This window comes from Triturus cristatus, chromosome 11 (assembly GCF_964204655.1).
Source record: "Triturus cristatus chromosome 11, aTriCri1.1, whole genome shotgun sequence".
Taxonomy (NCBI): Eukaryota; Metazoa; Chordata; class Amphibia; order Caudata; family Salamandridae; genus Triturus; species Triturus cristatus.
This window is the reverse complement of record NC_140594.1, coordinates 170,423,702-170,450,684: the sequence shown is the minus strand read 5'-3', so window position 1 is coordinate 170,450,684 and position 26,983 is coordinate 170,423,702. Positions and strand designations below refer to the sequence as shown.

The following is a 26,983-nucleotide window of genomic DNA, read 5'->3' as shown; positions in this document are numbered from 1 at the left end:
ACTAATTGAGCTGTACGGTGGCAACTTAAAAGGAACTTCCTGCTAGAACCAGCCTCCTCATACGCAGGCTGTTTGTGCACAAACCTCAGCCTGTGACTCTGTGAATGCTAATGGGGATGGGAGTTCTTGCCTCATATACAAGACACTACAGCCCTTTACCAACTACTAATCTACCTCCCCAGGCTTGCCTTTGTGTTCTCATTCTGGGAAATGTCCCTCCGGTAGAAGAGTTAACCGATGATGTAACTTAAGAATAAAACCATACAATGGCTTTCTAGGCACCCTGGTTTCAACCTTGTTAACACTAACCAAATTCTTATGGTAAGAAGGGCATCCTGGACTGGGCTTGCCACCAAGACATATGCTGGGGACACCATTGTAATACATTTTTAAAAGTCGGTTTGTTAGTTACTTAATTTTTTTCCTAGGAAATCCAAAGCCTGGACCAGTAGTATCTTGGTCACACCACTTGGTTAGTTTTGTAAGTACATCGCTCACCTCCAAACCCCCGCCTGTCAATTTTATGTCATCTGCCCCCCTAGCTGCTGGCAGCTCGCCTGCATTGCCGAACCGTTTTCTACAACTACTATTCTTCCCAGATGGACTGACAAAGGAGCAGCCCTGCTAACGATTCTTGCTCTGTTGTAGTCGAATATGCACTGAAAGATATAATAGAAACAAGTGGGATGTTTGTTTAATCTCCCAGGGGTAAAGTGGACATCATTAGTTGGAATATTGCAGGTCTTGCTTCCAAAACCAGATCCGAAGAATGGGTGTCAAACATTGAAAACGTCAGTATCATTCTATTACTGGAAACCTGGGAAGCATCACATATCTTTCATAATGGTTATTGCAGTTATTCTATTCCAGCAGAGCCGCCTAGCTTTGGCAGAGCAAAGGTTTTTTTTCTATATGACTTTGGCTATCATTAAAATACAGGGCTATCCCAATTGATGTCTATTGCAATGCTATCCAATTGTTAGTTGTTATTTGTAGTAATAATTTTTATAAAACATGATTTTTTTCTGCAAAGAATAACAATTTTATGAGACTGTTTGAAGCTATTGATAAGCTATCTAATTTCTATACGCCGGGCAAAGACATCCAACGCCGGAGGCCTGATTCTACGCGCCAATTAATCTCCTCGGGAAAACAGAACCCTCCAGTTTTCCTCGGTACCACGCAGCGTCCCTCTCCAGCCAATTATAAAGCAGAACTTGGGAATGAACGTGCATTCCGTCGAGGGCGGTTTGCCAGAAATCCATTGGGTTTTTATCATCCACACTGAATTATGAGGAACGGTGAACCACTATATCTTTTTTTTAAAAGCCTGGACAGGCATCTCAGTGAACCTTGTGTGTTGAAATTTGGATGGATGAAACTGTCTGTATTAAAAAAGGATTATTTATGGATAAAAAGGATTAAAAAGGAAGAAATCATTGGAATTTGTTGACTGTTACCGTTACTGCTGCCACTGTGCCGCCACTGTGCCCAAATTGAGGAGGGGGAGTGGAGCGGAGCCAAGACTTCAAGCCCCAGACTCCCTTGTGGCCTTTGACGCCACCACTGAAGCCTGTACTCTGCGCCAGTGGCACGTTAAATTCAACAGCGGGCTCCCGCAGCGCGGGACGCCCGTTACTGCTGCCACTGTGCCAAAATTGAGAAATGGGAGCAGAGCGGAGCCAGGAGTTCAAGCCCCATACTCCCTTGTGGCCTTTGACGCCACCACCGACGCCTGTTCTCTGCACCAGGAGGCGCATTAAATTCAACAACGGGCTCCCGCAGCGCAGGACGAGTGCGGGCGTGCCCGGGCCGCACCTTGGTGAAGCCCTGGCCAAGGGCGGGCCCGTCTGCGCCCAAAGGAGGCCGGGCTGGGCCACATTATTAATATCTTGAACATGGCTGGATGAACATTGATTGTGGAAGGTACTGTGTGATAGTTTAATATTGCTAACATCACTTGGGACCACCAAAATGAGCAAGGGTAAGACTGGCGCAGGGCTTGGGGTTGTGGGGACACTTGATGCTTTCCTGTTGAGGGCAGAGTCGGCACTTATCCACGAGATAGAGCTCACAGAGCATAGGCTGTCGTTAGAACCACAGTTTTCCCAGAATTACAGGCAGGGCTTCTCCAGCATGATATTGTCGAAGATACCGTTCCTCAAAGTAATCAGACACAGCCTATTGGTCTGGACCCTGAACCAACTATATCCTCGGAGTCAGTAAGAAGACTAAGTGGGCCGAATGTTACTACTAGGAGTCAGAAGGCAAAAATAAGCTAAGGTAATAGTCATGAACCGCCGCCTAAGAAAAGGAAGGGTCGAGGACCACTGAAACACAAACAGCTATCACCAAAGGTAATTAGGCGAAAAACTAACACCACTGATGGTGCATGTAGGGGAACCGTCAAGACCCTGGATGTTATAGGCCCATTTCATTATTGGATTATTTGACTAAAGTAGTGGGTCGAATAATTTTAGAACGTTTACACATCTGGGCAGAGGACAATAAAGTCCTCTCTGATATTCAATATGGCTTTCGGGAGGGCCTGGGCATAATTGAACAGAGCTTAAACTGAGCCATTCTTGTCGGGAAATATACACGGGTGAAGGGAGGCAGGTTGTTTTTAGCTTTTGGGGATCTCACCGCAGCTTTCGATCAGTGTGGCACAATAAGCTCTGGGAGATCCTTCAGGAGATGGGGGTGGAAGTCCAAATAATCCTCTTTCTTAGGCGCTTATATAGCGACGTTAATGGTCGAGTACGATTTTGACCGAGTGGTGATTGCACCGCCCCATTCCCTATAAAGGGGGGGTCAGGCAAGGATGTGTCCTGGCCCCCTTCCTTTTTAACCTTTATATTAATGGTTTGGAAGAGGCGCTGATTAAGGATAGTTACGATTTTCCTCAAATAGCTGGACGTCCCATACCCGCTCTCCTTTATGCGGATGATGCAGTTTTAATGTCACGTACACAAGTAGGACTGCAGAGGGTGTTAGATAGTTTCTCTAACTTTAGGAGTGGTCTTGGTCTCAGGGTGAATATCTCGAAGACCTTCATAATGAGGTGTGGCCGTGGAAGCCGAAGATGTAGGGACATGTTCGTGGACGGACAAAAGATTGGATCCACAAAGAGATTCTCATATCTTGGAATACTCTTTGACCAAAATGACTTATGGGCTCAAGCTGTATCAGCAAAAAAACTAGCGTTTTCAAGGACTACCACTGCACTCGTAAATTTTTCGAGAAAATTGGGTAGGCAACCCCCTGTGGAGCTAATTAAGATTTACAAAGCCAAAAGCGTTTCCACAGCTCTGTATGGAGCAGGGGTCTGGGGTTTTGCTGATACGTATCTGTTGCAAACGGTAGAAAACATATTCTTGAGATACATTCGGTCTGTGCAGACCAGTACATCCATTTCTGATCTGATAAAATAGAGCCCATCCTTTTGTGACACAGAATCTGGACAAAAATAGAGACCCAGCTTAATAGGGACATCTTAACGGACAGTTTAAAATTGGAAGGGGTTTTAAAGATTCCCTGGGTAAGGTATGTCTGTGATTTTATGGATGACCTCGGACAAACAGAATATTTTACTGACCCGAGCACTTTACAAATGGTAAGGAGAAAGGATTTTAAAAAAGAGGGCCTCCAACTTTTGGACGCGATAAGATTGTCATCTGAGATTATAAAGCCCAGCGTCCAGCAGAATCAGTTGATTTTAACTACTTTTAATATTAAGCCATATTTAACAATTGTCCCTGGTGGTCAAGACAGTTTTTTTTTTTTTTTTATAAACAATTTTTATTAGCACAAACAAAAAGCAAAAGCACACCTTTCGTCATTACATAGCACATCTGTGCAATACCTTTGCTGGCACATTGGTAATTCCTGACATTTATTAAGGCTATCACGCATGCACACCCCAGCCTCTATATCCACCACCCGCCGCCCCCCGCCCGCACACCTACCCTTCATCGAGTCGCTCCCCAAGTGAAGAGGATGGCTCAGCTTCAGTCGCTCAGGTCGGACTCTGAGTCCGTTACCGGGGGTTCACAGATATTACCTCTAAATGCATTCCACTTTCCCCAGATTCTTTGCCATCTCCTGGGGCAGCCTCTATTCGCGCACACCACCCTTTCCGCCGTCATGGCACTATCCATGTCCCGACCCCACCTCACGTGGGAGGGGGCTGCCTGTGCCCCCCAGTATTGCGCAATGGACCTCTTTGCCAATGCTAGACCGACGGTCACCCAGGTTTGATCAGCCTGGTTAAGATCAGTAGTATCCCACACATTCAGTAAACACATTCGGGGTTCTAGCGGGACAGCATGACCGGTAACCCGGGAGATCGTTGCCATGACCTCCCCCCAATATGCGGCTTCATGACAGGTTTTTATTGACAAGATTTAGGTTCGGCGTCTTTCACAGACTTGTTAGCTTTCCAAAAATGAACGACTGGGCTCGATAAATACAATTGTGCCCATGCGACAATCATTCAGTTCAATCCATCATACATGTGTTTTTATTTTGTACATTTTATAGCGAATTAAGGAATGTGTGGATTGTTCCAATCCTAAAATCTCTGGGGATTCGACAATGCCGTCCAGCGCTCATAGCATTACAATTTTTGGACAATGTACATAGCATGTGGAAGATTTTTAAAGAAAGTGCTCATCCACAGGAAAAGTATTGTAATTTAAGTCTAAAGGTCACATAGACGCAAAGGGCATAACTGCTTTAACATTGAACTTATAATTCATATGCAATATGCCTTTATTGTTATTTTGTGCAACAATCTGTCTGTTTTTAGCGATTTTATCATTGTATGAATAACCAATTGAATGGTGATCTATATAGAATATGTTCTTTTATTATCACTCCCTATAACCAACATTTAAGTTTTTACATATGTGCTTTTATGATAGTATGAAATAGCAGTCGAATAAAGCTGTCTTTGACTATACGCCTTGGCTAATGGCTAAAATATCATTGTCTGTGGGGACATTAATACAACCTTACCTGTGCTTACATGCCAGCTTGACTGCACAAACGTTAGCACTTTACCCTATAACAATGAGTGTTCCAATCTGTGAGGCTACGTGTTAGGTAACTTTATTACGAGCTAGGTACCTTATTAACGCGCATGATGAGGATGTTGATTAAATAAAATATGTCATCATTTGTGTATTTTTTTGATGAATACTTTTTTCTGTATTTTTGTATATTGTTTTGAGGTTTAAATCATCAAAATTTCTACACTTCAGGTTTACTTTGTGTTCATACAATAGGGCCTCTGGAAGTAGTTCTTTCATTTAAGAAACGTCCTTGCAGAAAGAGAGTAGCATATTTCTTAATTACGGGTCTCACTATAAGGCTTTTTATAATTCATCATATCAACACTTAAAGAGATTCTACATGTACGGGATTCTTCTAAAGTTTGAAAGTTCCCTTAAAATAACAAATAATTTCACAACAGGGTATGCAATGTAAAATTGAATTTATGTGTATAGTGAAACTAAATATTTTCTTTACAAATAAGTAATGATTTTTCCCACCGTGTTTAAATTACTTTTAAGTTTTTGAGGCTTTTGTTTGTGCAGTACAGAAAACCCCTATCAATTAAAAAAATTAACTGAAAATGTTGAACACTATTATCTGGACAGAATTGTCTCATGTTATATTGCAGAGTTATAAAGAGATAATGTTTCCAAAGTACTTGTCATGGCACTGTTGAAAGAAAGCAACAAGTTTAGGAACTTTTGAAGTTTCTGAGCTAGAAAAAATGTTTTTTGTGTGAAAATCTGCAAACTAGCAGAGCATGTTAGACGAACAAGTACCTACCTACGGTACTGCCTTATCGGGTAGAGACTATATCTAGCCGCAGATTCCTTACATTTGAATTTCCCTAGGCGTCAGACTGGACCCAGAAGATTTTTCATGAAGAGTACCCCTGAGCACCAATAGGTGCAGTTGATCTACTCTGCATCCTTTTGTCGGCTGCGCCGGAAGTAATTTCGCAGTACCTATGTAGGCGCCACCCAGGCGCGTTGACGTCAGTTTCTTTTCACAACTTTCCATGCCAGAAGCGCAGAGCTATGAAGAACACTTACCACTGGTGTGTCAAAACTAGGGCCCTGAAAGGGGTCATTCCTGTCCCTAGAAATCGGTTCGCAGAGCAGACAGGATGTGTGGGTTGGTAAGGAATCTGTGGCTAGATATAGTCTCTACCAGATAATGTATTACCAAAGGTAACTAACTTGTTCATCTGTTAGAGACTTCTAGCCGCAGATTCCTTACCTTTGAATAGATGACCAAGCAATACCATACCCGGAGGAGGGTCTGCCAACTAATGATGAGAATGTCCCGCAGGACCGAATGGGCAAAGTGCTCATTCCTGCGGACCTGTCTGTCCAGACAGTAATGTTTGGTGAACATGTGCAGTGAAGCCCACGTTGCTGCATGGTAGATATCCAGGACCGTAACTCCATGTGCTAACACAGTGGTTGCATCTTTAGCTCTGGTGGAATGAGCTTGCAAACCTTCAGAAGGTTGCTTCTTCACCAGCGCATACCAGATTTTGATGCAGAGTACGACCTTACGAGAGATGATTCACTTCTGCAACACTGACCTTTCCTCGCAACCACATACCTTATGAAGAGTTGGTCATCTACCCGGAACTCTTGTGTGCGACATTGGTGGTGGAGTCACACCTCTACGCTAGAGGGATGTGGGGGTGCTTAAAAAGTAGGCAGGGTGACTGACTGGCCTACATGAAACGGTTTGACCACTTTTGGTAGAAAAGAGTCTTGTGAACGAACCACGAAATTAGGATATATTGAGAGATAAGGCAGCTTAGATGAGGCCTGCTGCTCACGTACTTGATTGCCACAAGGAAGGCTGTTTTCAGTGTGAGAAGCCTGAGGGGACACTTGTGAAGGAACGCACGTTAAAAAAATCAAAACTAAATTAAGGTCCCACTGAAGCATAATGAATGGTGAAGGAGGAAAGCGATGAGTAAGAACATTGAGAAACCTATGTACAATAGGGGACTTGAACAAAGAGGGTTGGTCAGGCAACTGCAACAAGGCAGAAATAGCAGATAGATAGCCCTTAGAAGTGCCCAGAACAGAGCCCTGCTGGGCAAGGGAAAGAATAAGAATAAGACTTCAGAAAGAGGAGCAGAAAGGGGGTGGGGGGGGGTCAATAGTTTTTTCTGCACACCATGTCAAAAACTGTACCTGCAGGAATATACCATCTTGGTGGAGTGACACCTGGCTGCCAAGATGACGTTACAGACTTTGGGAGGAAGGTCGAAAGCGGTCAACTGTGGCTGCTCAATCTACACGCAAGAAGGCAGAGAGTGAACAGGTTCAGGTGAAGAACCCTCCCCTGCTACTGCAACAGAAGTTCTTCCCGAAAGGGAAGCCTGATCGGAGGAACGATGGCCATGCTCAGTAGCTCAGGATACCAGACTGTCCATGCCCAGTCGGGAGCCACAAGGATGATTTAGGCCAGGTTGTTCCTGATCTTCTTGAGAACTCTGGGCAGGAGTGGTATGGGCAGAACAGCGTATAGGCGGTCTGAACTCCACTTGAGATGAAAAGCGCCTCTGAGTGAGAGCCGCCTTGTAAAACCCCAGCATGCAAAACTGCTAATACTGCGCATCCGCAGCAAAGGCTAACAGATCTAACCAAGGCTCTCCCCACTGCTGAAAGAGAATTTGTGCCACCTCCAGGTGGCAATGCCATTTGTGATCCGCTAGGCATCTTCAGCTGAGTTTGTCTGCTCTGGTATTCAGAGAGCCCACCAGGTGTTTGACCACCAGGGATATGCCCTGCTGTTCAAGCTATATGAAAGAGAATTTGCGCCACCTCCGGGTGGCAATGCCATTCGTGATCCGCTAGGCATCGTCAGCTGAGTTTGTCTGCTCTGGCGTTCAGAGAGCCTACCAGGTGTTTGACCACCAGGGATATGCCCTGCTGTTCAAGCTATGTCCAAAGGCGCAGGGGCTCTTGACAAAGGATCCATGACCATACACCGCCGGGTTTGTTGCAGTACCACATGGCGGTGGTGTTGTCCGTGAGCATCTGCACTACCCTTCCCTTGATGGAGGGTAGATAGGCTTTCAATGCCAGTCGGATCGAACAGAGTTCCAGCATATTGATGTGGAGTCCAGATTCCTCCGGAGACCAGAGTCCTCTGATTTCCACCTCACCCAGATGACCGCTTCATCCCAGGAGTGACACATCTGTCACCAGTGTCAGATCTGGTTGGGGAAGGTAGAGGGGCCAGTCTTTGACTCAATCGCAGTTCATTAGCCACCACTGTAAATCTTTTGCAGTTCCCTCCGTGATCTGGACCAAGTCAGAGAGATTCCCCTGATGCTGTGCCCGCTGGAACTTCAGGTTCCACTGCAGAGCCCACATATGCATTCTGGCATGTGTCACCAGCAGGAGGCAGGAGGCCATGAGGCCCAGCAGCCTCAGGGTCCGTCTCACCGAAACACAGGATAGAGGATGAACCATCGATATCAAAGTATGAATATCCTGGACTTGCAACTTGGTAGGATAAGCCTGAAACAGCGCCACATACAGAACAGCGTCGATGTAAGGGAGCATCTAAGAGTGTCAGGTGTGACTTCGGCATGTCGATAGTGAACCTCAACGAGTGCAAAAGGTTCACCATAGTCTGGAGATGGGAGACGACAGCCTGGGGCGCCTCCGCCTTCAGCAGTCAGCCGTCGAGATAGGGGAAGACTGGCACCCCTGATCTCTGCAGATGAGATGCAACCACCACCATCATCTTGGTGAACACCTGAGGGGAGCAGGTAAGGCCAAAGGGGAGCACAGTGAACTGAAAATGCTCGCAGACTACCGTAAACCACAGATGGCGCCGGTGAGCAGACAGGACGGGAATATGGACATAGACATCCTGCAAGTCCAACGCTACCACCCAGGCTCCTGGGTCGAGGGCAGGCAAGACCTGAGCTAACATGAGCATTCTGAATTTCTCCTTCTTGAGGAAGAGATTAAGGGCTTGCAGACCTAGAATAGGATGAAGGCCTTTATCCTTTTTGGGAACCCGAAAGTAGCGGGAATAGCAGCTCCAGCCTACTTCTGGCACCGGAACCCTCTCTATGGCTTCTGTGGCCAAGAGAGACGTGACCTCCTCTTGGAGAAGGGACGGATGATCCTCCATCAACCAGTCATGAGATGGTGGCATGGGGGAAGGGCAGTCTTGAAGAGGAGGGAGTAGCTCCTTTGGACAATCTGTAAAACCCACCTGTGCGATGTTATGGACTGCCAGGTGGGCAGGTGATGGCGCATCCTGCCGCCACCTGGGTGCCCATAGTGGTAAAGGCACAGGCTAGGAGGGTTTGGAGGTTGTGCAAGTCGGGGGGAGGGGTGGACTGACCAGACCGCTGGCTCCCTGACCCACAAGGTCCATGGGTACCATGCCCTCGTCCACGCAGAGGCTGGGGAGAATGCGCGCCATGGTGGCTGGTCGGAAACTGGTGCAGCTGGAAGACCCCTTCCTTAGCCACGAAAAGAGGGAAAGGCGGATTGAAAGAAGCGGGGGCCCGCAGCAAGGCCCAAGGATCTGGCCATAGCCCAAGAGTCCTTGAAGTGCTCGTGCGCCCAATCTGCCTGGTCTCCGAAGAGACAGGTGCCGTCGAAGGGCATGTCCATGAGGGAAGCTTGGACATCCCCCAAAAAGCCAGTCGTCCTCAGCCAGGAGTGACGCCTAAGGGCCAGTGTCATGGAAACCGATCTGCCTAGCGAGTCGCTCATGTCAAGTCCGCATCGAATTGAGAACTTTGCTGCATCTCTCTCGTCGATGACAGCTTGGGAGTACGGCTTGGGCCTCCTCCGGGACCTGTGGCAGCACTTGCGCAATCATATCCCACAGAGTGTGGGAATACCGGCCCAAAAGGCATGCGGTGTTCACAGAATGCAATGCCAGGCTGGCAGAAGAGCGCATTGTTTTCCCAAATGAGTCCAGCCTCTTGGATTCCCTTTCAGGTGGAGCGGTAGGAAACATGCCTTGGGAGGTTGAGGCTTGGATCACCAAGTTCTCAGGAGTAGGGTGTTGCGTGAGGAAGTTTGAGGTGATAGGTGTGAGGCGATGGCGGCAGGCAATTGTCCAATTCAAAGGAGCCCATTTTGGGTCTGGACCAGGTACCCAAAAGGAAGTCAGTGAGGGCGGCATTGAACGGGAGTAGGGGCTCGAACATGGAGACTCCCAGTTGCAGCACCTCTCAGGATGTCTTGACTACCACCAAGGGTAGCTGAAGGTCATGGGCTTCAGCCGCCCTCTGCACCACTGTTGCATAGGAAGCTCCCTCCTGCGTAGCCACGGTAGGGGGACAAAGCACACCAGCATCTGGAGACGTATCCAGACCACTGACTTCACGCAGTTCCTCACACCAGTCCATATTTTGTTCTTTCTCATACGGCTGGTATTGTAAAGGGTCCAGCGACCCATCCCTTTCTTCCCCAAGGCCTAACCCAAAAGAATAGGGCTCAGGATCCGATTTAGGAGGCAAGGCTCCTGTCGGCGTCGGCGACGTCCATTCGGCTCCTGGTCGGAGTTTGGGATGACATCGCCGGTAGGCGCCGGATGCATCTGGAGCGTCGACATCGGGACCGGTGCTAGGGAAGGTAGAGATGGTATGACCGGCGGCGCCAGTCAGGATCCAAGAATGGATCCTTGGCGGCCCAATGGTGCTGAAGCCACCAGCACAGAACTAGATGGGGCCCCCTCTGACCCTGTGGGGCACTAAGACATGTCGGAGGGGTCAGGCCGCCCACATATGAGGTACATGGCCTCACAGAACTTCAGTTCAGTTGGGTGGGGGTCGCTCCAGCTTCCGGACAGTCGGGGAGGATCGGAGTTGGCCCAGGTGAAGGCTCAGAGGAACGAGGCCTAGAATGCAGATGCTCCCTCGTCATATTGGCCGACAGACGAGGAGAAGTTGAAGAACGCTTCAACAACTTATTTTTCATGTGCCTTGATTTATTTGAGGACTTTGAATGGGGTGATGTATACTTCGGGCTCTTCGACCAGTCCCGGGACCTACCCCTCGACCGGGACCTCAACTTGCACGGAGTAGCATGCTGGGCCACCATGAACTTTAGGGACTGCTCCCTCAAAGCCTTCGGGTGTATGGCCCGGTAATCAGAGCACAACTTTGGGTAGCAATCGTGCTCCAAACACCACAGACAGATGAGGTGCGGGCCTGTCACCGACATCAGGCGGTGACAGGCTCTACAGGGCTTGAATGCCGTCATGTGCGATGACATCCTCAACTCACCAGGAGGAGAAACCTCAAAAACTGTTGACAAAATGACAAGAACATTTAGTTAAAAACTGACTGAGGGGTAGCTTTCCTCCCAGATCAGTGCTCGTTGGAGTGGAAAGAAAAAGACTGATGTCAGCAAACCTGGGTGGCGCAGTTATAGATACCACAACCTATCTAGCGGTGCACAGGGGTACTGCTCATGAAAAATCTTCCGGATCCAGTTTTACTCCTGGGGATATTCAAAGGTAAGGAATCTGTGGCTAGAAGTCACCATCAGATAATATGGATAATACAGCATATTCATATTTGTGATGAAAACACGGCAGTCACACAATCCTTTTTATAGTCAGTTTGCCAAAAATCTTTTAAACATTCCTAAAGAGAACATATCTAGACATGTTTGAGGTGCAAAGAAAAAAACTGTGGAGGATGAAGCTATCAAAATTAGACTTCAGTTCAGGTAATATTTTGAATAGAAAATATATTTCACTGCTTTTGTATAAATTCATTGATTCATAATACTTGAGAAAGGATGTTGAAATATCTCTTTCAGAATTATCTCCTGAATGAAATTGGAACCTTTGTTATTGAATGGCCCCTTTGTAGTAAACAATGGAAATACATACTTTAAGAGGGGGAAAATATACGGCATCAGAAAAAGTTTGATTATTTATTAAGTGCCGTATGACCCACTTTTAGCCCAGGACTGACAGACCCTAAAGGACAATGTAGTACTGCTACGGCTTTTAGGTTAGGAGATGCTGACATTATGTTATAGCTCCTGTGATGCTTCAGGTTCCATCAATGTCATGGCTTTCTTGACGGCAACAACACCTTAACAATATTTACCTTGTATCATGGCCACTATTGATTTCATGGTGTGTTTCTGAAGGACCTGTTTGTTGTGATAGGGATGGCCATGGTCTCTCTTTGTGCCTTGACACGAAAAGCTGAGCCCATACTTCAAATTCATGTTTTGATTTCACCCCATGATCATTCACACTTTTTATACCCTCATTTGTGTCAATGCGTGGGGAGCTCTAAACATTGGAACCACCCAACTTAACAGACCAGTTTGCTTACCTGGGTCCACATGATATCAGCTGTGAAGTGACATGATCTTCTTTGGTATTCAGGTTGTGAGGCATCATGGTAGTTTAATATCCCGATCTACTAGAAAAAGACCTTCTTTGTGTCATAAACGTCTGGTCGTATCAAAACATCCCACACTAGGCAGCTTGGCATCACTGGCTTTGGACAGCCATCCATCTTGACCTCACAACCCTGCGACAACTTCCAGTACAATCCCTTCAATGCTAAGGACTATGTGTATGATTTCTAAAAAGTGTCATGATCTGTCTGCCACACATTATGTGCGGTTATCAATGCTGAGGCTATCTGCTAACGTCCAGAGCACTTGATATAATGTATCTACCCAACATCTAAAACCAGTTTTGGGACTAAACATCATTGCCATGGGTTCCTCTTGATTCCAAGAACTTCCCAAAGTGGATACTTGCGCAAAATTGAATGAGGCCTTTTATGTACCTTGGTGGTGAGCCCAGAGGTACTTAGGTAGAGCGTGTCTCCTCCATTGATCGTTTGTTGCACTAGTCCTCAAATCTGGGGTTTAAACTAGTCATGCATTGGAAAGGTTTTTTTATCCAATTTCTCAGCAATGAATACCCTAATTCTTGTCGAGTCTTTCTCATTTTCATTCAGAAAAAAGTACCAAAATTGAGGAAACTAGCAAGAAAAAAAACAGAGAAAAGGTGCACAGAGTACCACTCTAGCCTCATGTCTGTCAGAACAAGCGGCCTCCATTTGAAGACAAACAATCACTGGCAAAGCCAACACACCTTGCTGACAATGAAGAGCTCTGAGGAAAGTTACTAAAGAAGGCCATCTTCAGCAGCGGGATTGCAAGCAAGGCTGCAAGCCTCCAGTGTGCATCCCCTGCCAGGACTGGATAAGTAGTTTCTGCTATTGATGGAACTGTACTGGCTGTTTGTGCAGCAGCAACTACATTGCAACGTCACCAAAGCTATAATGTACAGACAATGGCACAATGCAGCCTATGCTTGAAAATGCAGTTACCCTACAATGATCACAAGTGCTCACAACATATAGCAGAAGTTGTCAATTGCCAGTCACTAAATGTGAGGGAAACAGAGTGAAATCCAGCACCAAAGTATCACAATACTGATCGGTATAAGGTAAAAAGGTGCAAAAAGTCCTACAAAACGACAAGATTTTTTTCAAATAAAAATAGTTTCTGCCACGAAACAGCTGATGCTAATAATTCATCTACACGAACCTTCCGACACACGAGGAGAAACTTAGCTGAGAGGCGACTTGCCACTGAGGCACTTCCTTGTATCCTAAAGGGGCTCTTACTCTATTTTGAAACTGGAAACAGCTTTTCTTTAATTATTTTCCTCTTTAAAAATGGGGAACATTAAGCAGAGCTGGCCAACAAAGTTGCTTCAAATACTTTGAATCCACAGTTAGTTTTAAATGGGCCTTTACTATATAATTATTGATTTTCAGATTTTATAATTGGAGAGTTTTGTTGAACAACACTCTGAGGTCCCAGGTAGAATGTTTCTACTTTTAGGTATTTATAAATATCCCATGATGGAGAAACATTGGATGCTATGGTGAGCGTTCATTTATTTAGTCTATGTAATCATGTGTTTGTAGTTACTTGTTACATAAGTGAACATGTCTGCTCGTTTCTACCCTACTCTGGGCACCATCTTTGTTAAAACATACCTGAACTTTGAAGCTGTTTAGCTATTGGTACATTAAGGGGAAAACTATTTTGCAAACAACCAAACTCAATGTGTATGAAGGGTGATAACAGCAATGGCACCTCGCTTGGAAACGAAGTGGCATAATGGCGGATCTCTCTGTGCCCTGGAATTCCACCTAGGGCACTGTCAGCCTGACTGGCAACCATCCAACGTTCAAGTACTTAAATATCCCCCCCCCCCCATACGTGTCTGAGGTTTGTTTGTGGCATCCCGGGTGCCATCTTCGAGAGAGCGAACAGTTTAAAGTAGCCACGTTATCGGCACATATGCCCACTGCGAGACATTGTTTTGCAGTAACCACGACACAGATACTTAGGATGAACTATATCTCCTAGAGAAACAAACCAGTGGCAGATATTTCTCTATGGTAGAAGCCCAGTGTTGAGTTATCTGTCTGTCAGACAGCCAGCAAGAGCTCGGGACAGTGACACAACCAACTACCCAGCCCCCTCCCTCCACACACACAAAATGAATCGTTCAGCCCCCTCCCCTCCTCCCCCAGGCGTGTGTGGATTTAGATCTGAGGTTCTGGGGCATATGGAGCGTTTTATTAAAAATGCCAATTCCGCTTCTCTTTCGCATCCCTGTTTTCTTCTGCAGCGTTGCCCTGTCTTCTGACATTTGGGTTCTCCCACTGTAATATAAAAGAGCCCTCAAAACGCAAATACAGTGAGAAATTGTTTTCTTCAGGCTTATTTACTCCTCGTCAGCCTCTTTTCTGAAAATCACAGAGGAGGAAAACACTGACATCATACTAACTGTTGGGATCTATTTGACATCAGAAACGCCGTATACTAGCAATTGTTAAAATGATACAACAAAACTTCATGAACTTTAAATCCTTCATCGCCATCAGCATAATAATGCTTTCAGGGAAACATGACTCACAGTACCAATTTACTCGATAATCTGTCATTTCCTTGTCACTAACCTGACACTTCTGCCGTAATGGTCTCAGTTCTTTTATAACAGGGGCTAAGGCTGACTTCTTTTCAGCTATCATTGCATTCAGCTTTTTTACCTGTCATAAAAATGAAAATATACAACATTAACATGCCCTGAATAAACAGACTTTTCAATGAGCTGACACATCAATTATTATTTTATAAAACAAACAGACGAAGGTACATGCAACCAAAATAATGAATTCCCAAAACGTAATATTTCTTTTTCAAGTGCAACAGATCAGATACTATTCCGTCCTCGTTTATGAAAGCCTGTCTGTAAGGATCTGTGCTCTTTCCACATTTATACTAAAAATTAACCTTTGGTTACAGCAATATTTCCTAATATTTGCAAAGCAAGGCCCATCTGAAAGCGCCTTTATTGATGTGTGAGGAAGAAGCGGGTCGGTGACATGAGAACACTGAATATTAGTAATTAGAAGCCCAGTTAGGGGGTTTTATGTGATCTGAAGAGGTGGCAGTATCATTATGCAAATGAACCCGATTAACTGCATAACAAATAACTCATTGTTAATGCTTTGGACTTCCAAGGATAAATAGAAACGCATGTCCATTTCAAGTAAACATTGTGCTACAGTGCCACCTGCACCAACCTAGACTCAAACTGTTTCTCATTCAGTCCTGATTTAGAGATGGACACCCAACAATAGTGGATAGCCCATCTGGCAATTTCTGGGTTCCCAATTCCAGAACCTCCGTGGCATGAATTAATTTAGATTACATTTATTGAGTGCGACAAATTCCAGAAGGTGTCAAGTTGCTAATGGAGTTAGTCCTAGGAAGGAAGAGGAAGCGGAACTAGGATACAGAGATCACAAGGACCCAGACCTCCATTAAAGAGTGAATAGTCAGGTCTTTAAAGGCCTTTATGAAAGTAGTGTGAGCTTGGAGGCCGGAGCTGAAGCAGGGGAGAGTATTCCAGACACTGGACGCGGTCACTGCGAAAGCCCTGCCTCCCCACCTTGTCTTTTGGAATTTAGGAATGATTACAAGATCGCAGATGCAAGATCGGAGCGGTCTAGAAGGATTATACAATTGGACATAGCGTTGATCTCTTTAGGTCCAGTGTTCTGTGGTGGCTTGTGAACAAACACACAGCTTTAAAAGCAATGCATTTGTTCACAGGTAGCTAATGGAGCTTGGCTATCCCAGCCGAAACAGACTGATGTTTAAGGATATCAAGGGATAGTCTTGCCGCAGCGTTTTGGACCAGCTGCAGCTTGAATATTGCAGTCTTGGTGACATCCAGATACAGAATGGTGCAGTAGTCCAGACTAGAGGAAAACAACACCACAGGCACTTGCTTATGCACCGGAAAGGGGATATAAGGAAACACCTTCCTCAGAATCCTGGTTAATCCATCACCTCTGCCACAGAAAAGAACTTTAGGGAGGACGTGACACCCACTGAAAATGTCCGATTTAGGATGGCCGCTACACCACCATACTGGCGGCGTCATCATCATCTGTGCCGATCCATAGTGTAAATTACAGCAGTCTAACATGGAGCCCACCGGAAAGGTCTCTGACGCTCATGGGTGAATGTCCTGTATTTTGAAAGGGTGTTTCACATGAAGGTCTTGGAAAGTAGTTGGGGTATATTTGGAGGACCCACACAAGTCTTCAGGAGCGCTGGCAAGGGGACAAATCCAGTGATAGGTAGGACCAAGAAGTATGATGCCGGAGTTCCAGAAGAATTCCATGATGTGGTTAGGGTCACAGGATGTGATCACTGAAGAAGCAGTGTCCACCTCTTTTCCTCTCAGGGCTCAACACTTTGAATGCACCAATGCACACAATAAAAAAACACCTCGGCTTTTGTTTATTTGCTAAAGGTCTTCTATCATGAGCGTGTTATCTATTGTGAATTAATGTATATAATGGGCTTTGAAGGAGACCCAGCTGTCATTGATATAGGCAGCCTGTTTGATTAAAAAGGGTGGTAGGTGTCAGTTAGCAACTGCCAGCCCATATGCCTAGTATTATTCGAGTACAGGACAATGTTTTTATGATGCCTCCAGTCCACATCACAGTGCTCTTACTTCATCTAAAACTTGAAAATGTTTATGTTGGTGGAAGCTCATAGTATGTGAATGACACAGAAATATTGAACTTGTATTTTTTGAAAATATTTACTTAAGATCTTTTATAAAAAAGATATAAACATAACAATTTTGACATGATCAGCGTTCAATTTTCGAGTTCCTATAGCACAGTGTAAATCAAGAACTTTAGATTTAACTCCTTATACCACTTCAAATCTTACCTAACAATATTACTAAAAGCATGATTGTAAGTTAGCAAATTGGACATATTTAGTAAATTTATTTTATTTCCACGTTTTCTGGCCTGACTTTAGTATCCTCAGAATATAGACCATTCCAAACTGCTGAGGCAGGATGGGCGCAATACTCCATGTATGTCAGTCCCTTCCCCAGAAACATATAACTGGAAGCAGAAGCATAAGAAGGGTTGGATGAGATTCTGCCAACTCCATGGAAATCAAGGGTCAGGTATGTTGAAGGAGGTGACACAAGGAGAAAAGATAGAGCACAGTTTCCCAAATAAGCTCCCACGCAATTATCTATGCTTAGTAAGGAACAGAACATCACACATGTTGAGCAAACAGACAAATCTATGTATTGCTAGCCTATGTAAAGAAAACAGCCCCACATGTTAAGTGTTGAATGAAAATGAACAAGATTGCAGAGAGCAAGGCATGCTGAATATTCTACCAGCGTATGAGCTATACCAGTGGTGTAATGAAAATAAAGGAGGCCCCCCTGCAAAGTACATGGAGGGGGCACCCCATTCTCCGCGCCAGTCAAGAGCTCTCAGGCCAGCGACCCGCCATATTGCAGGGACACACCCCAGCCATAAAAAAAGGATTCTGGTTCCTCCATTGGTCACATCCGCCCTCTCATCGGGCGATTTACATACATGAGTAAATACTGCTGCTGCGCCCTCCAGCAAAGTCACATAACACTGCCTCCACCCGGCCCACCAAACACATCCTCCTATTTGATGACCCACCTCCAAACGAAGCCCGCTCAGTTAACCACCTCCAAACACAGACCACTTCCGTCGTGCCTACTACTAATGCATCCATTACACTCTATGCTAACCCCTAAAAAACCCGCAGTTATGCTTTTCCGCCCGCCTTTAAAAACCACCCCTTGGATGTCACTGCGAACCTGTGACCGCCGCCCACTGCTCCCCTGTCCACCACCGACAGAAAGACTGACGACCGGTACCCATCTAACCACTGCCTACCAGTAAAGACAGACTTTCAGCTGCTGCCCTCCCCAATGCCACTTTGGTAGTTTCAAACATGTTAAACAATCTCTTCAACTGACCACCCCAAAACAGTTCTTCCTGCTAGCCTCTATGGCATCAAAGCCGTTCCTGCTACTTTTCATCCTCTGCATGATGCACACAATGGGGCCGATTCACAGAACTAATCTGAGATAAAATCCTAAACTTAATTCTTTTGGTATTCAAACAAGGCATTTAGTAGTAGTAAAGTTAGGACTCCTAACTTTACTACTACTAAACTGAGACAAAATCCTAACTTTACGACTTTCGGTATTCACAAAAGGCATTTAGTAGTAGTAAAGGTAGGAGTCCTAACTTTACTGCAACTAAGTTAGGACTCCTACTGCTACTAAATGCAATAATATTAAATGTACAAATGGTCCGATTTTTGTTTCCTCACACCAACATTAATTTACACTATGTACCCCACTAAACCATACCTCCTGTCAAAGGCAAACCTGATCCCATATGTAGCACCAGTCAGCAAGTACCCCAAGGACAAACACCAGAGAGAATGCGCGAATTATGTAATTAAACCTAGAGTGACAACGTAGCATTTCCCCACCCACTGTCAGCCCAGCGAAGTCTGCAACCGCACAGTAGCCATCAATACCGGCAACGTCTAAAGCGCATTTCCACTTCCTTTCATTGGCAACTCCTGATACATATACCTATGCCTTCTGGGCGGCATCTACCACAGACCACAGCATTCTTGGTCTCCCTAAGACTAACTGAATGCTGTCGGTGAACGCTTCTCTACCCCCTTCCTTACTAATACCTAATGGAGGATAACAAAAAAAATATATAGTATTTTCTTATGCAAATAGCGTATCAAGCACTTGCTGCCCGCAGTCCTTACCAGATCCACACGTATCAATATTTTGCTATCGCACCATCCTGTCAACCCTATTAATATCTGGTGATGTTTTTTATCCCTTCTGTGAACTTGGAAAAGCAATACCTCGGAATTTTTTTAATATTGGGGAAAGCCACCAAATGGTGCACAATCCCCAACCGTAATCTAGTTAATACAAAACGGTGGGAAGCTCTGTTAACGTAGCTCAAATATGGTTGGTAGCCAACAGTCTCGCAATACCTTCCATAAACCAAACTTGTAGAAGAATGTACACCCAACATCGCCCGCCCATCAGATATATGGCTCATAAAAATGAGCTTCATCTCGCCCTTGGACAGACTAGAAGCAATGTGCGTATCCTTTCTAATGTCAAATCCATAAATCTCTGAGAAGCTATTGACTACAAATTTGATCCAAGGAATCTTCATATGATCATCCATTTGAAGACAATCACTAATGATTGCTCTATTTAAAGATGTCTCTTCCTTGGACCAGACAGCACGCCATAACATTAAAGGTCTTAAAGTAATATTATCTGAGAGGTATTGTATCCCGAGCTCTCTATGCGTCAATTCATTAGAGGCGGATATAGGTAAACACAGAAGTCTCTTTAAGAAAAGGTTTTCTTCTACTTGGAGACTTCGGGCTGAATAATGGCCCCAGACTCCGGCACCATATAGAGCAATCGAAAGACATCTCATTTGGTAAATTGTTAGCATGTCTTTGACCCGCTTATCCCCAATTTTACTAGCAAACTTAAACACCCCATTGGCACATTTGGCCATCTTGGCCCGGACATAAGTAATCTCACTAGACCAGCAGCCATTCTTAGTAAAATTAATGCCAAGATAATTAAAGGAATTAACCGTTTGCACTTTTTGTCCATCAATGAAATAGGAGTTGGGTTTTTTAGAGCCCAAACCACATTCCAAAATGTGGGTTTTAGATTTATTAATCAATAATTTCCTATCCCGGATGAACATAGAAAACTTATCCATCAAACGTTGTAGGCCTATGGGCGTCCTAGATAAAATCACGGCATCATCTGCATAGAGTAAAACCGGGATCTTAAAATCATTAATATTCGGTGCATCTGCCACCACTGATTTTAAAACTGAATCGACTTCATTTATAAAGAGTGTAAAGAGAAGGGGTGCAAGGACACACCCTTGTCAAATACCACGCCCTATCTTAAACTTGGGAGTGCACTCCCCCCCCGGTCCATAACGAACACTGGTGCTAAGGTTAGAATATAATCGCACCAGGAAATATATTATACCCTCGGGCGCCCCCAATTCCAATAATTTGGCCCATAATATACTATGGTTCACCATATCGAAGGCACTGCTCAGATCTGCAAAGCAGAGATAAAGATAACCTTTTTTAGCCCTCGTATACTTCCCTATTAGGAGGTCGAGGTTGAGACATTGCTCAATAGTCCCTCGACCCTTCCTAAAACCATACTGACAATTGGCCAAAATATTGTTAGAGTCAGCCCACTCTTCCAGCCTAACCAGAAGCACCCTGCTCATGATTTTTACTGAGGAATCAAGGAGGGAGATTGGACGATAATTCTTCGCATCCCCCCTGTCTCCCTTCTTATAAATCGGGATAATAAGGGATTCCTCCCATGTAGGTGGGACTCTATTGCAAACTGCCGCATTAAAAACTTTAGTCAACAATGGGCCCCACAAATCGGGGTCTAGTTTATACAGGTCAATAGGCACCCCATCGGGGCCCTGGGCCTTCCCCCCGTTACTCAGGGTGATACTTCCCCGTACTTCGATATTCAGAGGTATGATAGGCCAGTCTTCTTCCTGGTCACCCCTCTGTTTAACTGAATCAAAAATCTCCGAAAAGTGAGAAACCCAGTTCTCCTCACTTACATTAGCCGTCAATACAGGCATCTTGTCATCCTTTAGGAACGGACAATTAACCGTATCCCAAAATAAAGAAGCATCAGCTGTGGCTGCCGCCAGATCAAGTTTATCCCACGCTTCTTTCCTTAATTCAGCTTTCCTATTCTTAACAACTGCCTGATAGGTGGCTCTCAGGTCTCTAATTTTGCTGTTGTCTCTTGGCTTAGCTCGTAGAGCATCTTTAAGCCCCTTCAGTGCAATAGTACTAACGTGGTCTAACCACCCCTTTTGTTTGGATACCTTAGCCTTACCATGTTTCGTAAATTTGTTGTCAATAAAATGATTGATTTTAATAAAATTATGCACAACTTGATCAGTAACCACCTTACTTTCTAAAATGGCAGAAATGTCTACCAGACAACCTGCAACAATGGAGTTTGACACAAGCTCCGCTTTTTCCCCTTTCCATCTAATCCTGGATCCATTAGGTCGGTGCGGTTCAATGTTAACAATGGTACACGTGTTTGCACCCTGCTTCACTTTCCATGAAAAAGTCTCAATGGTGATACAGTTCTGGTCGCTAAGCGCATTATCCACGACCACCGGTGTTAAACACCAAGGACTAAGGCTAGAGGATATGCAAATAAAATCAATTACAGTATTTGCATTTCTTCCCCTAAAAGTAGAGATTACATTTCCACAATCGTTTTTAGCATTAACCAGGATTCCATATCATAGGTGGTTAGGATTTTATTCAGAGCTTCTCCATATTTATCATGTGGGAAATGGGGAACTTCAACTCCTAAACAATCAATATAACCACATACCCTTTGAGAGGAAAGTGGACAAGCGGCAGTGTTAAAATCTCCCACCCATATGTAATCAAAAACGGTATCATGCTCCATTAAAATATCAGCCAAGGCGGTCTCTAGTGCTAACACAACCTGATGCCTAGTGTTATCAAAAACATTATTGTAAAAGTTTATTAAAAGAACATTTCTCCCATGCTCCTGATAAAGCCATAAGATCTGGGAATGGACCCCAACCAATATATGTTTTTTTACCACAATGGGGACATCCACTGAAATCAAGACCAGAAGCCCTCCTTTTGCCCTACCTGAAGGGGATGCCACGGCTGGTAAATGATAGGAAACATACCCATTGTAATTAGGTTGATCCAAACACCAGGTCTCTTGAAAACATATAATGTTAAAAAGATTAATAAACTCCAGCCAACCCAAACAGGCATCCTTAGAGGAAATACCTGCTACGTTCCAACTACCAATTGAACATACCCGGGGGTTAGAGTTTTTGGTGTGCATTAAGCACAAGGGAATTGGGCCACAATGATTAGGCGAAACACTAATCCATGGGGGGGGGTCCACCCCCATCGTCGTAGTCCAGGCATACACCTTCACAACGACTGTTGTCCTTAATAATATCATCCACAGGACTATTATTAACTCCTGGTCCCTCTAGGTCAACTACCCCAAAATTAACCTCACCTCCCAAAGCTTCAATGGAGACAACTTCCACCCTTGTATCCGCCTGGTCAGATCCCAGTCAATCATTAGAATCCAAACCACTCAGAGGCTGGAATCTGTTAGATGTTGCCACATTCAAGGTAGTGTACAGGTTAAAATCTCTTGTCCCCACCCTCTCACGATCAATAATAGGCTGGTTATGCAAATGCCTTTAGAAATAACCAAGGGAGCGGAGATAAATGCCTTGACCACGGTAGGGGGTGGAACTACCTTTCCTCAAGACAATAGAGGCAAGATGAGGGTTTCTAAAGTTAACAACTATACAGTCTCCAACGCAATTCTTACATGAGCTACCAATCCAATTGACTCTTCTGGTGCATATGATTTTGTCAGCTAGGGCTACTGGGAAACCACACTCCCTATGAAGCCAATCCACTGTCTTATTTTTCAAAGAAGCATGCGATTCACTGTAAAGATTATTATGACCACTCTCGCTAACCGGAGGGACATTAATCAGAACTGCCACATAAGGTGCACAGTCCGGAGGTAAATCGGGCTGGCAGGTAGCGTTGATTTTAACTGGCCCTGAACTTTGTGTCACCTGATTCCCCAAAACAACGTTAGATGAAGAATTACATCCTGTAGTCAGCGGAGGGGTAGTCCCACTAGGTCCCTTCTCTGAAGTATCCCCAGAAGGAGGCATAGGAATATTAGGCATGACCGCTGTGGGAATCTCAGTTGGATTCTTAGGATTGGGGCCACCTGCTGCCTTATCCTTAACATGGTCACCAGTGTTGGGGTTCATAAATAATTCTAACAAACCTCCTAATCTTACGACCTCTGCATTGACCTTGTTCAACTTGTTTATGAGGGGTTTAACAATCAAGTCGAACTTAGATTCGATGGTGCTGATCAAGAGATCAAATAACGCTCCATCTATAGTGGCCGGAGTAGAGGCCGAGGCTACATTAGAATTTCCCACATCACTAGATGGGGTTTCTATCACTTTTTTATTTGAGCGACTCATCCCCCGCTTTGTTTGAACATTCTTTGTGATATTCCTACATGCCCGTGGGACTCGCTGTACTCTTGATGCCATAGGGCTTGGCAAAGGAGAATCAACATGACCAACCAAACGTGATTCAGAGCCAATAACAACCCCCGAGGTTGGACTATCATGTTGAACTTGGTCTTGGTCAGACACGGAGATGGAATTGTCCGGATCTGTAGGATCAATAATAGCCTTAGAGGGGTTTATCAAGGGGGCAGGAACGGTAGGAATAGGGGGAGAGGTGATAGGAGACTCCAAACGCCCCAAAGACTTTCTACGTTCCTGATTGATCTTATCCACTATTTTAACCAAATAGTTATCTATAGTGGTCGACCCTGCGGCATGTTTAGCTTTAGACATTATTGCCCCGACCCAATCGTTATCGCACCCTCCAGCAAACAGCTACCTATAGGTAGCTATTGTTACTACTACAATGGTCCAATAGAAAGTACCAGGGCGCATAAGATGTCAATGTACCTTATTACTGTGTCAACATACAGCCACCTCCAGCCCCCTCCTGTCCCGGACTGTCACAGACTGTCCGCCCTTTGTCCGGGCTTCGTCCTGGGCGTCCTGCGTCGCGTCCCGCGCTGCGGGGACCAGTGATATTTAGCGGAAACGGGAGCCAATAGGCGGATGGGCGGGCCGCTACACAGCTGCGGACCTCACGGGCTCCTGGGACCTGCAGTCCCGTCCGGCGGCTCCTCTCTAGCCACAGCAACACAGCGGGTTGACAGCACAGCCCCTCCAAGGACAACAGGCACGGTAGGTAAAAGCCCCCACCAGCGATGCGGGACCCGCGCCAGCGGGTTCCGCGAGATTTTTTAAGTGATTTGTGGGCGAATGGGCGGGCCGCTACACAGCTGCGGACCTCACGGGCTCCTGGGACCTGCAGTCCCGTCCGGCGGCTCCTCTCTAGCCACAGCAACACAGTGGGTTGACAGCACAGCCCCTCCAAGGACAACAGGCACGGTAGGTAAAAGCCCCCACCAGCGATGTGGGACGGCATAGTCACTCTCGGTGGTACTGAGAGAATTCGGTGCAATTATCTCATCTGGCCACAAGGGGGCGCGTTTTACTCACAGTGCGCGGTGCCGCGTGCAGACCCATTTTGACGGACAGATTCGAAATTTCAGAGCAACACGACGGGTCATCAAGCAGTTTGTCACTTGTTATGTTATTTGATCTGTAAAGTGCAACTGTTACTCATGTTGGGCATCCTGGTTTTGAGAACTTTCACCATACAAAAAGAGGTCTAGTCAACTCTCCTGAAGAGCCAAGTTGTAAGTTTTTTCTTAACGAGCAAGTTACTTACCTTCGGTAAAGCATAATCTGGTAGAGACAGGATCTAGCCGCAGATCCTTACTTTAGAATCCTCCCCCAGGCGTGAGGCAGGATCCGGAAACTTTTTTTTCCACAGCACGTCTGCGCGCTGGCAGAGGGCGTCGTGCGCCTCCGCATCGATGTCGTCCACCAGATGTGACATCAACAGAGTCCATATAACTCCCTCGCCGATGGGCTGACGTCAGCTCGTGACCATTTTCCACACATAGAAACGCAGGGCCACCTATAGAAGCTGTGCATTGAACAGTGTGCCAAAAATGACAAAATACACTCAAGTATTTAATAACTTATCAAGTCATGACGATGATTCCGTATATGAATGTCCCAACAAACACCTCAAGACGAAAGAGACCCCATATATGTAATCACCAGAACCCAGTTTGCAGGCATGACAATACCAAGTCAAGGTAAAGTAATATGATCCAATGGATCATTGATTCACATAACTACATGAAACAGCAATCACTGGTATATAAAACCAGTACCGAAAAGGGGTACAACCTTTACACTACAGATCGTTCGCAGAGCGGGGAGGCTGGGTGGTTCGGTAAGGAATCTGCAGCTACATACTGTCTCTACCAGATAATGTGTTACTGAAGGTAAGTAACTTGCTCATCTGATTGAGACATCTAGCCGCAGATTCCTTACTTTAGAATCAAATGCCAAAGCCATACCATCCCCGGAGGAGGGTCTGCAAACTATAAATGCGAAAAGTCTCTTACTAAGAGAAAACCAGGCCAAAACGAAAGAAAGAGAGAGAGAATAATAGGGGGTCAGAAATTTATAATAGTGTGTTGAGCAGAAACTCACAGCACACTAGAGTTCCCAAGAAGGGCCCAAGATAAATAAAGCCTCCAGACTTAATCCCCAGGAATTACACACCCAAGACTGTTTTAAGATCTCTTATCGCAAAAACTGTGGACCCAACCACAGTAACGAGAGTTATAAGGCAAAAACACATGAGGATGAACTAACCCATGCCAAACAGACTTTATCTATATCACACAATTATTTACTCAAATTCAACATCATGTTTAAATATTTGAACTGAAAACCAAATGGACTGGACTGCTCTGTAAAAACACAGAGAAAAAATCCTACTTCCATGGAGAAAAGAAATGTTCAAATATAAAGAAAGTCAAAGATATTAGCCCCTTAAGGGCAAAGAAATAGTCCGTCCATAGAAAGATCTAGAGATACACAAGACCCTCTAGAACACCCCATACATACAACTAACAGAGGTGTATATAGAAACACAGGAGTAAAATAGCCCAACGCCTATGTGTCCACACAACAAAATGTATTTTCACAGATAGATGAAAAGGCAAACACCTCAGGCAATAGTGACACAACAGTATATGCCTCAGCCATGCAACAGCATCCAACCCATCAGAGCAATGCAAGTTGCTTAACAGACCACCATACAAAACATGGTAGTGAAAATCGAATAAGATATCAAGAAGAAAAAAGCAATCTTGATAGGCAACTAAAACAAAGGCAGAAGACCTTGCCTTATAACTAGAAACCATCGTAGATGGAATGAGAAAAACTGAGAAAAGCGATCTTAATATGACCACCCTTCTAGAAGCCACACTTCACAAAGTGCGAAACCAACCTACCATCCTTGGAGGCCAAAGATAATGCAAAGAGCAACCACAACCAGGTAGACAGACAAAATAATTGTTCTGTGACAAAACTATAATCCTGAATATCAGGAACAACAGCTGTCTACAAAAAGCAGAAATACGAGGCCCCAGGCTCTCCCCCCAAGGATTAATCTACATTAAATCTATATAGAAAGAATGATACACCCTTAGAGGGTTGATGCTCTCAAATAACCTCCTCCAACAGGAGACGTAGAATACATCAGATACTATCTCTGTCTGGAGGGAGGCCTCCTATAAACCTAATATATACAAGGGAAGCCAGCAACCAAAAATGCTGAGAGAGAGCATAAACAAAAAAAACAGTCATCAGAGAGAACCCAAGAGC

General features: G+C 45.0%; 1 protein-coding gene across 2 annotated transcripts in view; it reads right to left on the bottom strand.

Annotated features, from left to right (window-relative positions):
• Positions 1-26,983, bottom strand: part of IFT81 (intraflagellar transport 81) — an 872,384-nt gene that overhangs the window by 210,626 nt on the left and 634,775 nt on the right. For both annotated transcript variants that reach the window (XM_085633362.1, XM_085633363.1), the window contains exon 14: positions 15,050-15,139. In XM_085633362.1, coding sequence (XP_085489488.1) covers positions 15,050-15,139 — 90 coding nt within the window. The remainder of the gene's footprint in view (positions 1-15,049; positions 15,140-26,983) is intronic.